The sequence below is a fragment of the Rhinolophus hipposideros genome (assembly GCF_964194185.1).
Source record: "Rhinolophus hipposideros genome assembly, chromosome: 14".
Taxonomy (NCBI): Eukaryota; Metazoa; Chordata; class Mammalia; order Chiroptera; family Rhinolophidae; genus Rhinolophus; species Rhinolophus hipposideros.
Window position 1 is genome coordinate 53,529,470 of NC_138060.1, and position 16,076 is coordinate 53,545,545.

The window sequence follows — 16,076 nt, forward strand, 5'->3', positions numbered from 1 at the left end:
GTTCATAAGAGATGTTGGTCTTCAGTTCTCTTTTTTTGTGATATCTGGTTTCGTATCAGGAAAATATTGGTCTCATAAGTGAGTTGGGAAGTATTTTCTCCTCTTATATTTTTGGGGAAGAGTTTGTGAAGATTAGTATTAATCTTTAAATGTCTGATATAACTTCCCAATAAAGCCATCTGATCCTGGGTTTTTCCTCGTGTGAAGTGTTTTGATTCCTGATTCAGTCTCTATTTTTTGTAGCTCTGTTGAGATTTTCTACTTCTGAGTCAGTTTTGGTAACTTGTTTCTTTGATGACTTATTTTTCTCAAGACTCAGGTCTTCGCACAATTTCTTGTGTGTGTATTGCTACTTTCCTGACTTTCTTGTCTGGCGTATGTTTTTTCCCCATCTTTATATACCCTTGGTCTTTTTCAGTGGTGATTAACTAGAGAAAGTTAGATTCCTTGACCTTTTTTGCTGTCTTTTTGTTTGTTTGTTTAAAGACTTTCTGTGTAGTAGAAATATCCATATAGACAAAAAAGGGCCTTAAGTAGTAGTCTTGAGTTGAATTTGATCAGAATGGTTTACCCACAGTCTGTATTGTGCCTTTTCTTACCTACGCTGCTGTAGACAACTTTATTCTGTTGTCTTCTGCAGGGTATATTATCACAAGTACTTCTTAAGGTATACTTTGTTGCAAATAAAAATGGAATAAGTTTAATTGACTCAAAATAGTAAGTGTTGCCTCTAACAGCTATGTATGATATTGCCTGGGAAGATAGAAAGAGAACATCCTCTTTTCAAGGTAGAGAGACTTTTATACACTTCCTACGGTACTGAATGTTTTAGAGTCCCTTCCCTAATAGGAGACACATTAATTCATTACATACAGTGGATGCTAGTGGATGCCTTAGGGCAGGCACTAGGACTTAATTTTCTCTTGGAACTCTGGTTACGAAGGTCTGGGTGGGTCCTATGCTGCCAGAGGTAGATTTAGTGCTACAAGCTAGGGTCTAGAGTGGGGTTCCTTGCACTGGTGAAAGGAGGTTGAAAACACCTTTTGCTAATTGCTGCCTCAGCTCTCTATGGCCCATTATGAGCAGCTTCTGTCCCTAGGGAGGCCTCATGGTCCAGACCTGAAGCAAACCTCACATTGGCTTAATGATGGAGTCTCTGATAACCCCTGGGCTGCCGTAGGGCAGGAAACCCAAACTGGGGCCCAGGGAATTAGATTGACTGGGTAGGGTGAGCACAGAGGGAAGGAGAAAGAAAATACCTTTTCAAAATGAGCCTATAAATGGACATTCTAGCACAAAGGCTAAGAAGGCAGGCAATAAAAACAGGAATTGGGATATAAATGTACTGCAGGTGAAATTAAAATAATAGAGCAGTCTGGAAATGACTTTAAAACAAGTATCTTTTATTAAGATAAATAAAGTAATAATTTTCTTAAGAAGAACAGAAAATTATGGGGGGAAAAACAGGCCAAAACAAAACTAGACTAGGTAGATGTTGAAAAGAACCAAATAGAAAGGATAGAGATGAAGAAAAATTACACAAAAATGTAAATCAAAATAAAATTCAGACTGGTCCCAGTTTAAGGGAAAATTAGGGGATTCTAAAAGAATACTGAGTAATCCCCACTCAAAACACAGAACAATAGAGGTTAAGAAAAAAATACATATTTTTTCTAAGAGTAAGAGACATGGAGGATAGATTGAAAGCTTTCAACACCCATCTGATAGGAGTTTTTAGGTAGCTTCATGAATGTTTAGACACATAAAATTTCAATCAGCATTAGTTCAACACAGAAGAGGTGAATTGAATTGTTAGCAGATTTGGATTAAAATTTGAACAGTTTGAGTTCACACAGAATGTTACTGAGAGTAGTTGAGAATTGATGTTGGTGAGATTGTCACAGACATAAGAAGCAATTGACAAGGACAGTGGTGAGAAAACTCAGGCTTTGAGGTAGCTGTCAGTGGAAACTAATTTTGATGTACTTTGCTTTTTCTTGGACTTTTGCTTTTTCATGGGGCGGGAGTGTAAATTGTTTGGCAGCATCTTCTTTTGAAATGTTTGATCAACATGTTTATCTGTAATGTTTTTCTCTTAAAATGTCAAATATACTCTTAATTAAATGTGCAATTTTAAATTGTTTCCTTATGTGAGCAAGATTGACTTCATTTCAAAACTTAACTTTGGAAGCCTAAGAAGAGTGAATTTGTGTAGCCTTTACCTTAAAATAACATTCATTCAAAGCATGATTTGAGTTCCCAGGAGAGTAGATTTTCCACAAGAGTAGAAAGTTGGATAGGATGACTCCTTAGAGCCAAATAGGTAGCTAGTACATTTTAGTACACTACTAATACTGCATTTTAGGATTTAGCATCAAGTCAATTCTTGAATCCTATTCAAGGCGTACCAGTCATTAACATAGCAAAAAGACTTAAAAAAATGTTTGTCCTATCTATAAGATAGTCTCTAATGTAGGACCAGATGAAGAGTTAGTGTATCCATAACTCTATATACAGTGTTTCCCTGAAAATAAGACCTAGCTGGACAATCAGCTCTAATGTGTCTTTTGGGGCAAAAATTAAGACCCGGTATTATATTATGTTATACCCGGTCTTATAGTAAAATAAGACCTGGTCTTATATAAGACCAGGCATTATAGTAAAATAAGACTGGATTTTATATTAATTTTTGCTCCAAAAGGTGTGTTAGAGCTGATTATCTGGCTAGGTCTTATTTTCAGGGAAACATGGTAGTACTGAGATAAAAAGGGTAAGTTCTTAAGCTTTTGCAGATATTTATTTTTGATATGAGTTTTTTATTATATGTCATATAATGTAATAACATACACTACTAAGTTAATGTTTCAAAAGATTCATTGTTTTTTAAGTTTTTATTTTAATATAATCATAGATTAACAGGAAGTTGCAAAAGTTTTTTTTTTCTAGGGAGGCCCTATATACCCTTTACCCAATTTCTCCCAAAGGTAATATCTTATAAAATATAGTGCACTATCAAAACAAGGAAATGGACATTGGTGAACTGTGTGACATTCATAGAGATTATTTAGGTTTCACCAATTTTACATGTACTCATCCTGTGTGTGTGTGTGTGTGTGTGTGTGTGTGTGTTTGTGTGTGTAGATCTGTGAAGTTTATCAAGTGTATATTTGTGTAACCTCCACCATCAAAAAAAGTTCATTTTAATTATAGTCTCTTATACAGCTAATTCATGATTGTTAGTATTTTGGTATGTAGTGTACAGTTTCTGAAAGAAAACTGAAGCACTGAAGACAATCAAAAGAACTAGTATAATGTCATTTATCCTTAAAACTTATTATAAACTTCAGTTTCAAAAGTTTCTTCTGTACGTATTAGAGAAAATGATTTATATATAAGTACAAATAAATGATTATTTAAGGTTTTATGTGTTTTATCCTCCCATAAATTTCCATACTATCTTTTTTGGATGCACAAAAATGAAAGACTCAGTATTTATGTTATATTAAGGCCTTGTGTTCTTTACCATGTATAGTTCTTATTGATGTAGACTCTTATACCAAATTGCTGTGGTGTGTGCTGTGGTGCCTGTTGCATATATTATTTATATGTTAATAATCAAGTTGTTTAAAGTTGGGCCTTGAGATCCTAAACAGCTCAACTCATCTCCACTCCTGAGCTTTCCCAGTAACATTATTTTGGGGGTGGAATGATGGTGGTAGTGGTGGTGGTGGTGGTGATGGTGGTGGTCCAAAGCCATTATATGTTGTGCATGCTGTGTGGTGAGTACACTTTGCAACATGCCCTTATGATTTGTTTTTCATCATTTGTTTTATTTTTATACCTCTGCTTATTACACTGAATGAGACAGCTACTAGCCGGGATGATAGCAGAGCCTGCTTTTCTCTCTGAGTATACTATCTTTGCTTTGGATTCCTCCAAACAGCCTAAAACACAGACTGATAGTGTGGTGAGTCCTTCCACCGCTTTCTGCATTCCCTTTGTGGGGAAGCAAAGTAATTTGGTAATCCTAGAAGCAAATCTCATGTTGCTTGTCACTTACCATCTCTCAAAGTATCTTCAGTGCCCTGTTGCTAACTCTGCTCTAAAAAATCAGAGAGTAAATTGCTAATTTCTGATGGCCGGTGTGTTTTCTGGTAGCTTTTTAACAGCAATAAAATAACACTTTTCATTAATGTAATGAAGACTACCTTCGCTTGGTCTAAATGCTTAAGTTTTTTCCCTAGGGAATGTTTGCGTATTTACTGAAAAAAAGTATGTATTCCTAGAAATCTCTGTTCTATTGTATATTGGTAGGAGGTCAAGAATATTTGGAGATGTGACTCACATTATTGGGAAAAATGTATGTAAATCGATAATTGAATAACGTTGAGCAGGTAGATTGACTCTACTATAACAAGTAATTGCATTTTATTTGGGAGAGTACCAGTTTTCTATGTATTAAACATCAGAAAGGAAGTAATCAACTCATTATTTTTCAACTAACTTGAATTCATATAATTTTGAATCTTGTACTCATATATAATTTTACTTTGGGAAATTGGACTTTTTTCTTAAAGTATCTAAGTACTTAATTTAGAAAATTAAAACTTAGAGATGTTTGCCCTGTAAGGATAACTTTTGGTGTTAGATTGGACACTGAATTGGAATTGAGATATTTTTAAACAGTGAGAATTGATTTAATTTACTAAGTAGTTGGTGATGAAATTAGAACATTTGTGTACTTAATCCATGCAGCCAGTAAAACTTGGTCTGTATATGGCTAGTAGCAATCCTAAATTACATTCTAAACTTGGTGTTAGAAAACCAAGCAGCTCAGAGTTCTAGTGATGTCTTAGCTTGGATCTCAGGGAAAGTGGTCTCTCCATGGCTCTGGCTACAAGTAATACCTCACTATTTTCAAAACTAGTTTGAGAGGGAGACAGGAATCCCAGTTAAAGACAACTTACAAACTTAATAAAAAACAAATGATATTGCTTTACACTTTGTGTAGTAGTAATAGAGGCTTAAAAAAAAAGAGCTTCTCCTAGGCCTGTAAGTACATAAAAGTAATTTATATCAAGTCCTATCCTATTGTGAAAAATGATAATAATTTTAGAATCAAAAGTTTTTGAGCTATTTAAAAGTAATTTAAGCAGACTAAAAGTCTTTATTATAATATTTAAATTTAGTTTTGTTCACATAAAAATGTATTTTCCCTATGTAACAAAGGGAAACCATGGCATAACCTACAGTAGAATAAAAATTTAGTGAGGGCCTAAATCATTACATTAGGAGTTCATCAACGACTGATTTTCTTAATTCAGTTCTTTTGAAAAATGCATCTCTTTACCCCAAATTCTAAAAATTGCTATAGTCTCAGTGCTCAGCAATCAATAAATAGTTGTTAAAAGACTGAGCAAAACATAACTGAAGACAAATCTGGCAGGGAACCTGTGTGTGCTTTTAAATTAAATGCACTTTAGAAGAGTTTTCCTGTTATCTAAGAATTGCCACCACGAGAGTATTGGTGACTGTTGAGTTTTGATTTGTATTGAGCTTGTTCTTTAGGCTTCTGTCTGGGAGAAGGTCTTCAGAAGTCTCCTTACACTGAAGGAAGTAACAGCGTAAGAATTTAGCAAGCATTTACTGAACCTTTACTACCAGTCATCAGAATGTTAGGTCCTGGGGACCAAGATGAAAAAAATGCAAGGTTTCTGTCCTCCGGGAGTTTATAAGTTAATATAGAGACAAAGATTATCAATATACACTTACAATACAAAGGAATTCAAGTTTCACAGAAGAAAACACAGGCATTGGGAATGTGTTAGCCCTTTAGGCAAGTCATATGAAACTTCACAAAAGAAGGGGCATTTGAAAGTTGAGGGATGACCAGAGTACTGGGCAGAAATGGAGCAGGCGTTATAGGTAGTGACAAAAATCTCTGATTTTGCTTATGGAGATTCCTGATTTAAATTTACAGGGTAACACAGACCAATACTTCCCTTAACTGTCCTGCATATATTTAGCATATGGTATAACATATAAATTGAAATATATATGCAAGGAGGGAGAGTTTTTAAATGTTATGCTGTATTTGATAGGGTGATATTTCAAACAATTGTAGGATAGTCTACAATCATGTGTCAAGTAATTACTTAAAATAGAATGGAGTCTCTTGCCATTCTTCCTCCGAAGCTAAACATTTTATGGAGCCCATTTATTTCCTGTCTCCATCATTTAACTATTAGTTTTCAGTATGCTGACTAGCTGAGAGATGTTGATCTCTATAAAGTATGTTTTTTATTTTATAGTGTGTAGTATGTTTTTAGGGCTGGAAAGCATCACTTATTGTGTTACACAAATATGTAGCATGTATACAACTTCTAATTCTTTGAAAAGGCAGAGAACAGGAAGATAAAAGTTAATTCTTATGTTCCCCCAACCTTCTTCCCCTATGTAATTTTAAGGAAATGTCTTGGACTGATAAAATTTGATAATTTTTATATTAGAAGAAGGTATTTAAATGTTTATTAGAAAAAAATTCAAACACATTACAGAAGTAGAAATAGTAGTAATAGTGGTATAAGAATTCTTTTCCCTCCTCTAGTATCCATTACTGAGCATCAACAATTAATACCTAATGGCCATCTTATTACCATCCTTCCACACTTCTCTAGCCATACATACCGTACCACTAGCCCCCTCCCCATACATGCACCTATGCCCCATCCCAATCCCCGTTGGATTATTTGAAGCAAATTTCAGAAATTTTATTTCATCTAAATATTTAGGTATATAATTCTAAAAGATAAAGACTAAAAATATGTAACTACAATATATGTACCACACCTAAAATTTAATAATTTCTTAGTATCCAATACCTAATGAGAGTTGAAGAATTTGAGAATACTTTTGCAAAGCTGAGTGCCTTTTCCACTTATATTTTAGACTAAGTAAGGTCAGATATTTGACTTTTTCTTGGTCAGCTATAGAGTTGTAGGGGAAATGTACTATTTAAAGACCAAGTTACTGAAACATAGAGGCTAGTATTTGGTCAAGTGCTTTTATTTAAAATATGGAAGTTATTTTATCATGAGCTATTTCTCTAGCTCTAATTTTAGACAGTTTATTATGAATGCATTGTAGAATTTTGAACTTCAAATAATCTCATCCATTATCACAGAATCTATGCCAGTATGATGCAAACAGTAGAATGTTGCTTAACTTGGAGTATTTGTCATACCAACAGAACAAAACAAAAAACTTTCACATGTGGAAGAAGGTATTTTCAATTATAAGTTTTTCTGAAAGTTGTCATAACAATGTCATTTATACTGCTGGCTTCAAGTAAATGAAGCATTTCTATTTCTTGTTACCAAGATATTTTTCAGAGCTTAGCCCAAATAGCTTTAATTTGAATATTGTATTGTAGGGAACAGTTGACACTCCTTTTTTTTCTGGCTAGTTTTCTATTTGAATGAGTTTTGCTAATTGAATTCCTGATGTTAATTTTTGTCATGGGGGGAAAACTGGGGACATTACAACTGGGAGTGGTATGGGATTAGCTTGAAATAAGTTTTGCTACATACTAATCTTTGCTATTTAGTTACATACATTACAAGCAAAATGAATTTCTAAAATTACTTACCATACTAGTTTTGCCTTGCATGAAAACATCCTAATAAATGAACACTTACTAATTTTGTATAACAGATAAATGTATCTAATAGGTCTTGGTACTTGGCCTTTGTTCGTAACAGTTTTAAAACTTCAGTGTTTTTTTTTTCCCCTTTTCTTCACAATGTTACTTTCTCTTTCTTAGAATGCATCTGTCCAAGCCACGAAATCCCTCGACAGTGTTAATGGAAGTGAACCAACAACTCCTCAGGTCTGTTTTTAATTTTATTTAAAAAAAAAAGAGCAAGCCATTTCAGAGTGTTGGTCAGTCTATACTAGTAGCATTTGTCTTTACATTGAAACAGTGATGTCCAAACATTTGATACAGTATGTATGATACATCCAGGTTTGTTGATAGTTTCTTGGAAAAACTTTTAAATGAGAAGTAGTTTTTGTATATGTACCAGTAAAATAAGATTCCACTATTACTCATATAAAAAGTTAATGGCAGTGAAGGGAAAACTTTTTGAAAAATAGGAATCTGACTTTATAATTGTAAAAGAAAATAGAGGAAGTCATAATGAAAGACATATTGAGTTACATAATCTGGAAGGGGGATATGAAGGAAGTGGGATTTCTTTTAAAGTTTGCTTTTTAATGCACTAATGCAGAGTATTTTACTGCTAGAGAATTTAGGTTATCTTTGATTTTAAAAGGTATTTGGAGATCGGGGCTAAGTGACATTCTTTTGACTCCTTCCAAAAAAGAAAGAAAAAATTCATTAAAAATATCATAATGATAGCATAGTCTGAAATGAACATTTGTTTACTTTGGCTGTACTGATGATTACCATCCTTAACCCTGGCTGTTCTCAGGGGTCTCTAACGTGGGGCAATAACATTTCTAGTTCTGTGAACCTGGAGCATGAATGTAGACAATTTATGAGCTAAGTGATTTATGAACTAAATTATGTAGACTAAACATTCTAAAGCATTGTCTAGCAAGTATATAAGTTACAGCTTCCCAAACTCCATGAAAAGGTTACCTATGGGCTGAGGTCATCATTCCTTTCCGGGAGGCCCGTCAGGCTCTGGCCACAGGCCACGTCCCTGGGCCTGTTGACTCTGGCCTTGAGGAGCATCCCCAATTCATCCCAAGTCCTCTGCTAATGCATCATTTCTGTAAATGCCATGAGATAAGGATAAAATACTGAGAAGTGCAGATCTAAATGGTGCTGGACAGATCCAGTGACCTTTAAGGAATATTATTAAAGAATGGTATTTAGAATGCTTATCTTCTTCTCTTACAGAGTAGTTCAAAAAGACTAAATACAGTGTTGAATGCAAAAACTAGAATGAATGATAACCACCTTTATAAGAACTTCGGGAGAGATTTAAGTTTTAATTAAGGTGAATAATGAACATGGGTGATATTCAGAAAGTAAGCTCACTAAAGGCTTTGAACGTTTTTTTTTTTAAAAAAGCAACAAATATTTTCCTAAAAGATAATAAGATAGTGTTTACTGAATGTTTACTCTGTCAGGTATTGTTAAGCATTACATATATGATCTCATTTAATTCTCAGTACAAGGAAATGCCTTCGCTTAGAGTCTGTTTGTTTTTAAACAGATTTCTGAGAAGTTGGTTGTTAGTTGTTAGCAAGTGAGGGACAAAATATATCCACGAAGGGGCTAGCTTACTTACTATGGTTGAGTGTTGTGACAGCAGCAGGAAATTAGAGTTGACACTAAGGTAGAAGAGATGGTAAAAAGCAAGCCTAGGAGTTCATAAAGCATAGCTGCCCGGGACCCCCTTACTACTGGATGGAACATCCTGTGTAAATCAGTAGTTTTGGCACACGGTATAATGACTGGGACAGGGACGTCGTTAAAAAGGATTAGTCGTTGAAAAGGATTAGTCATTATCTTTATTTAAGGCAGAAAAGTGTTTCAGAAAAATTTCTGTTAAATATAGTTAACTTTTAAATTGCTTAATGCAGTTTATAATACTCAGCCAATCAAAGTGACTCATTCATCTCCAAAAGAATGTACAGAATTGACTTTTACTTCAAACAGACTAATAAAACTCAGATATTTGAAAATAATTAGCATATGCCACCACATAATAGAGAAAAATACGTTTTTCAAACAGGTAATATTTGAGCATATGTCTTTATCTGAGAAGCTGTAAAATAAGTTTTACTGAATCATAGTGTTAGTATTGTATCAGTTTAGGAGGAATTTAGGATCTAGTATTACTCTTTTATTGTACAGACGACATATCAGGCATGAAGTCTTAAATTATTTGCCCAAGGACCAGTGAGTGGCTAGTTACTGATAGTATTGTGGGATTATCATAGATAGACACAAAACGTCACTCTACCCAGCTGTAATTTTTTGCTATGTATTACCTCATTTGAATATATGTGCTATTAAAATGAAATGAGAACTGAATTTATTAAATTCAGTATAACAAAACACAGGGATTTAAATGGCTGTTTCATATGCCATTATTGTTTTAATTATGGGGAATATTCTTGTTTTGAAAAAAACAAAAACAAAAATTTAAAACAATTTTTAAATATAAGACAAATTATAGTATTAAAGTTGAATTTTGAATTTTTTGTTGCTTTTTTTGAATACTGCTTTTTTATTTTCCAGTTTATTATAAAAATTTTCAAACATATAGAAAAGTTGGAAGAACTTGAAAGTGAACAGCTGCATGCTCACACCTAGATTCTATCATTGATACTTCACTATATTTGTTTTATCACAAATCTGTCCATCTGTACATTCCTCTATCCATCCCTCAATCCTTACTTTTTTTTTCTTTTTTAAAAGGTAGAATAGTATTTATTTATTTATTTATTTATTTATTTATTTATTTTATTAAATTTAAGTATAGTTGGTATACAATACTATATTAGTTTCAGGTGTACAATATAGTGATTAAACATTATACACCTTACAATGAGATCACCACACTAAGTCTAGTAATTATGTGTCCCTGCAAACATATCACAATATTATTTTTTTTAAGCAAGAGAAAACCAAATTTAATATATACATATGTATGGGAGCCCCACATACATGAGCGAGTCAGAGACCCCGCATGCCAGAGAGGAGCAGAGATGGAAAGGGAACAGGGGTATGTAAGACATCCAGAGCTGGGTGAGGTCAGGTGCCTTAAGGGCTTCAGAGGGTCCTGGCAGGATGATAAGGAGAGCAGATGCTCAGTAAATAGAAGTTTGTCCTGCCCTATGGACAGGTCAAAAGAGGTTATCTCTGATAATCGCTTATTATGGGCAAGGCCCCTAATTCTAATTCTTTTAGGTTGTTAAGGGAGAGGCAGAAGTTTGTCTTGAGCCGGAGGCTAAAGTTGCCATAGCTCAAATCGGTCTGTGTACCACAGAGGCACATTTAGGGTGACTCATTCTGAATCCCCACAGTGCCCTCCTCTGAAACTCCCCTGGAAGTTTCACATTCCAGAAGTTGAGTTGGTAGATTGCTCTATATCTCATTAAACCAGTTTCAGACTTGAGAAAAGTTCAGTTCAGTTAAACAGTTTCATGCAATATTGTTGACTATGTTGCCCTTCCTTTTTTTTTACTACTCTCCCCACCCTCCTTCCTTCTGGCAACCTGATGGTGTGACAGGAGTAGATGTGTAGGTAAGAGATTTGAGGCAAGAGAACAGAAGGCTGCTGCACATATCCAACTGTGAGAGGGTAAAGGTCTGAATTAGAACAGTGTTTGGGAAATAAAAAGGAGGGATTTAAACCAAGGTAAAATGGGGGCGACAAGAGTTGAAAGTAACTGTTATGTGCCTATTTATTTTTATGTATACATTTCTCCTCTCTAACCCTCATGAATTTTTTTTTTTTAATAAATTATAAATCTGTGAACTTTTTTGGTACTAGGAACCTGACAATAGTTAGTCCTCATGGAAGTTTAATTTTTCACATGACATTGGGTTTGGAGATAAACAGATAAAGTCAAAAAGTTAAGGATCCTTCTCTCTTTAGCTTCTTGTCCCATCACGCCCCGTACCTTTCCCATCCTTACCAACCATTCTAGACCGGAGGAAAAACTGGAGACAAGGATAAAAGGCATATTCCTTTTTACCAGGAAAATAATATCTCTCCTAGAAGGTTCCATCCTGTAGGCTTCGTCACCTGGCCCACGCCTAGCTGAAACAGAGTCTGAGAAGAGCTAATTAAAAAACAACAACAAAGAAACCCTTTAATTGAAATATATCACAATACAGTACAGATATTCAGAAAAGTATGATATATTCATTATACAGTTTCTGAGTTTTCACAAACCAAATACACTTTTGCAACCAGCACCCAAAGCCAAGAAACAAATTACCAATACCCTTCTCTTACCCCCAAGGGTAACTGCTGTCCTGACTTCTAACACTAAAGGTTAATTTTGCCTCTTTTTGAAATTTATGTAAATGGAATCAAAGTGGATTTGAAATTTATGTAAATGGAATCAAAGTGGGTACTGTTTTGTGTCTGCCCTCTTTTGCTCAATACTCTGTAAAATTTATCTATATTTTTGCATGTGGTTGTAAATCATTCATTTTCATTGCTGTCTAGTATTCCATTGGTGAACAGACTACAGTTTATCCATTCTATTATTGTTAGGCATCAACAATAGTTTCAAGTTTGGGACTATTTTGAATACTGCAACAAACTTTCTACTTTATATCTTTTGTTGAACATATTTACACATTTGTATTGGGTATTAGTAGTGAAATTGCTAGTTCAGAGAGTGTTGGTGTGTTTAGTTATAGTAAATACTAACAAATAGTTTTTCACAGTGGATTGTTTCACATCCTCACAAATACTTGGTATTTTCCATAGTTTAAAATTTTAACCATTCTGGTGGATGTGCGGTGGTATCTCATTATGGTTTTAGTTCGTATTTGGGGGGGTAAATGTTACCCTGAACAAAACGGGCCTGGTGGAAAGGAAGAAGGGTAGATTGGATATCAGATGATAGCCAGTATTTATTGTTTACCTTGAGCCAGCTGTGGTTCTAAGTAGTTCACATGTATTAATTTATTATTCCTCATAACCACCCTGAGTTGAGTCCTATTGTTATCTTTGTTTTAAATATGAAGAAACAGAGGTTAAGTAACTTGCCCAAGGTCATTGCCAGTAAATGGTAGACCAGAGACTTGAGTCCAAAAAGTCTGGCTTCATAACTTGTGCTCTTAGCTACTGCATCATATAATCAGGAGAGTCTGCCAGATAAGCTTGTGTATGACATTCTCACTAGTAAGTTTGTCTTTTGTTTTAACTCCTTTCTCTAACAAGGATAATTATTAACATTTATTATTTGCTGCATTGTAAGCACTTTGCATGTAAGAGTATTAAACTCATTCAGTCCTTGTGACACCCATGTGAAATGTGTGGTATTATCATTATTTTTTTTATCATTCCCATTTTACAGAAGGGGAAACCAGTCTAGTAAGGTTAAGTAACTTGGTCAAGGTCATGTAGAACATAGTAGTGGAGCCAGGATTTGAACTTAGGCAACCTTATACTCGACAGCCTACAGGCTGAATCATTACACTCAAACATGGTACTCCCAAACATAGATGTGGAACTTGTTAAGTTTGTCAGCTTCTGCAGATACATGTCTTTGATATTGTTCATTAGCGTCTGACTGACCCTTTAATAACATTTCTAGTGTTATTCATACTTGCTTTAGTTGTTTATTCTAGAGTAATTTACAAGATTATACGAATTGAAAAGCACTTTTTGCATGGGTCAAAAGGAGCTGGTAATGTGGCTGGTTCTTAAAGTTTTTGAGCATGAGGTTCCCTCCTTTCCCTTAATACCTTCTCCATCTCCCCAAATAAAGGTAAAACTTGCACATTGTGGAAAATAAAACTAGAAAGTAGAGGAAAATATAAAAATAAAGATCACCTAATATCTTACCTTTCAGAATCACTCACTGCTAACTGTTGGTGTTTGTCCTTAATGACCTGGTTCTAAGGGTATTTGTGTAAACATACATATAAATTAAAAAGTATCCGTAATTATTTTAAATCAAAATTGTTCACAATGTACATACATACTGTTTTCTAACCTAATTTTTCTCCATTTAATAGTATGTCTTGAACCTCCTTTCACGTGTTGTAATTTATATAATGTATCCTCCAGTGACGAACCTTTGGGTTGTTTCCAGTTTCTACTGTTATAAACAATCTGTGATAAATCTCTGCCTATGAAGGAGTGGGACATGTTATCCCCTCTTACTTACTCCCACCTTGCCCAATACTATTATTAATCTCTCAAATCTAGGACTAAAGTATTCCTGATTTAATTTTCAAATTGTATGCTAGAGAAATCTTTTTGCTTCCCTGTAATCTTTGCCCACACGTAGCCTCAGTCTCCCCTGAGCATTTCAGTCCTGGCGTCATTGGGGTCTCGTAGGGCGCCTTGCTGCACTACTGAGAATGATTTTCTAGGCAACACCTGTTAAATACTGACTGCTGTCACCTAAACAAAAGAATGCCACTCAGAACAGTGTGTTAAATTATATTGCTTTTCATTGTTTTCATTCAAATTGATATGTTATTATTCAAATTAATGAAGAGAGTAGCTCTTGCTTATCACTATTTCTACCAACACACCTACGGATCTGCTCAGAGGGACTCTAGCTCAGACTTTTCAACTGTCCTTCATGATTTTTTAATGCTTATTTCTATTCCCAGTGGACAGAATGGTAAGTAGAGCAAAGTTGGATGTCACTAGTTACTTCTGCCTGGCCTTCTCTTGTTGAACAAAATGGGCTCGCTACACATTACTGTCCCCCTATCCCCATTCTCCTCTTTTGTTGAGAAAAGTGATCAGGAGTCAGCGCCTCCAGATGAGGTCTACTAGATTTTAGCCACAACTGCACACGTCACAGTATTACCCCCATTTTAGACACTAGGTAGTACTGGTGACACAGGCGGTCCCTGCCTCCAAAGGTCTTGCCACCAAGGACAAATCCTCACAGCATACCTGTGAGGGCAGCCGGGAAAGTACGGCTTCCTTCTTTTCTACAGATGTGCAAACTGAAAGGAGGTGACTTAGTGAAGGTCATGCCTCTCTGCTCGGTGACAGACCTGGGACCTACACCCCAGTCCTCTGACTCCAGGTCCAGCACTTTTTCAGAAATAACCAGGTGTCTTTTGTTTTTCAGGAAACTTAACGTTGAATGTCAGGAATATTAACTGAATTTGCTAGAGCTTTTAATAGATTACTGCTGGTGATGGGGAATAACAGAAGTCTAACAGTGTATTTGAACTCACACATTCTGTTGGGTTTTGCTTTCAGTCTGGTGACACGCAGTCTTTTGCACAAAAGCTCCAGCTCCGAGTGCCTTCCATGGAGTCTTTGTTTCGAAGTCCAATAAAGGAATCTCTGTTCCGATCTTCTTCTAAAGAGTCTTTGGTCCGAACGTCTTCCCGAGAGTCCCTGAATCGACTGGACCTGGACTTTTCTGCTACCACCTCTGATCCACCCTCTGATATGGAGAGCGAGGCTGAAGACTCACTAGGGAATTTAGACAGCCTCAACAAAGAACAGTTGATTCAGTGGCTGCGGAGGATGGAACGAAGGTTGAATAGCTACAAAGGAAAATGTTCTGAGGTAGGAGCAGGACTTTTCTGCCAGAGTGAAAATTTCTTCTCCTTGTTCTCGAATTCAGATTACTGTGTGGTTTTCACTCCTGTGGGTGGCTCCACTGTCCATTCCCTAGTTACTAATGGTGGGTAATCTGTGGCGATAGCTCGTTAAAGACTTTCAGTCCTACAGAAGCCCTTTGGCAAGATTAGAGTACAATGTAGGAGAAGGTTGTTGACTGTAACCTGGTTCTCACAGCCTGTGCCTCTCTGCTTGGACACCCCCTGCAGACTTCACCATCTTTCCTTCTCACATCCCCGCCCTGTCATCTTTGAAGGGCTGCGGCTCCCACATGACCGCTTCTGCCCACCAGATCCCCATTATTATTGACCCCAATGTTTGAAGTATGATTTTCTGACACATTTCGGTCACTCTCATTGTACCTACATTTAAACTTTGCTTCAAATGAATCCCGCCTTGACGATTATACTCTCTGTTTGGTCTAAGAGAGGAAGGAAGTGTAGTGCTACTTCCTGTCTCTTTTCAGTCCTTCAGGAACACAGCTCCTACCCTTCATGCTGGATTATACTCATTGCCCTCCCCGTCCTGTGTAGTTAGTACAGTTCTGCCTAAGGAAAACCTTTTTGGAACAAGTTGTCCATGGCTTTTTGCTGTTGTTTTTAACAATGCCTAATGTTTTATTGTCATAAGAGTTTGTAAATCAGCATTGTAATTAATTTCAATTAATGAATAATGAAGTTCAAGATTAGCACGCAAAGTTCACCATGTCTTCTATTTCCACTTATAGCTACAATATAAGTAGTTTTACCGTGC

General features: G+C 35.6%; 1 protein-coding gene across 11 annotated transcripts in view; it reads left to right on the forward strand.

The window, feature by feature from the left end:
* The window catches only part of GOLGA4 (golgin A4), a 140,777-nt gene that overhangs the window by 55,781 nt on the left and 68,920 nt on the right, over positions 1-16,076 (forward strand). For 6 of the 11 annotated variants that reach the window (XR_013994903.1, XR_013994904.1, XM_081073002.1 and 3 more), the window contains exons 3-5: positions 3,869-3,967; positions 7,823-7,888; positions 14,955-15,269. Coding sequence is in view for 9 of the 11 variants with exons in the window: in XM_081072998.1 (XP_080929124.1) it covers positions 3,869-3,967; positions 7,823-7,888; positions 14,955-15,269 (480 nt within the window). In the remaining 2 variants the exon portion in view is untranslated. The remainder of the gene's footprint in view (positions 1-3,868; positions 3,968-7,822; positions 7,889-14,954; positions 15,270-16,076) is intronic. The other 5 variants (XM_081072996.1, XM_081072997.1, XM_081073001.1 and 2 more) reach the window with 1 other exon arrangement.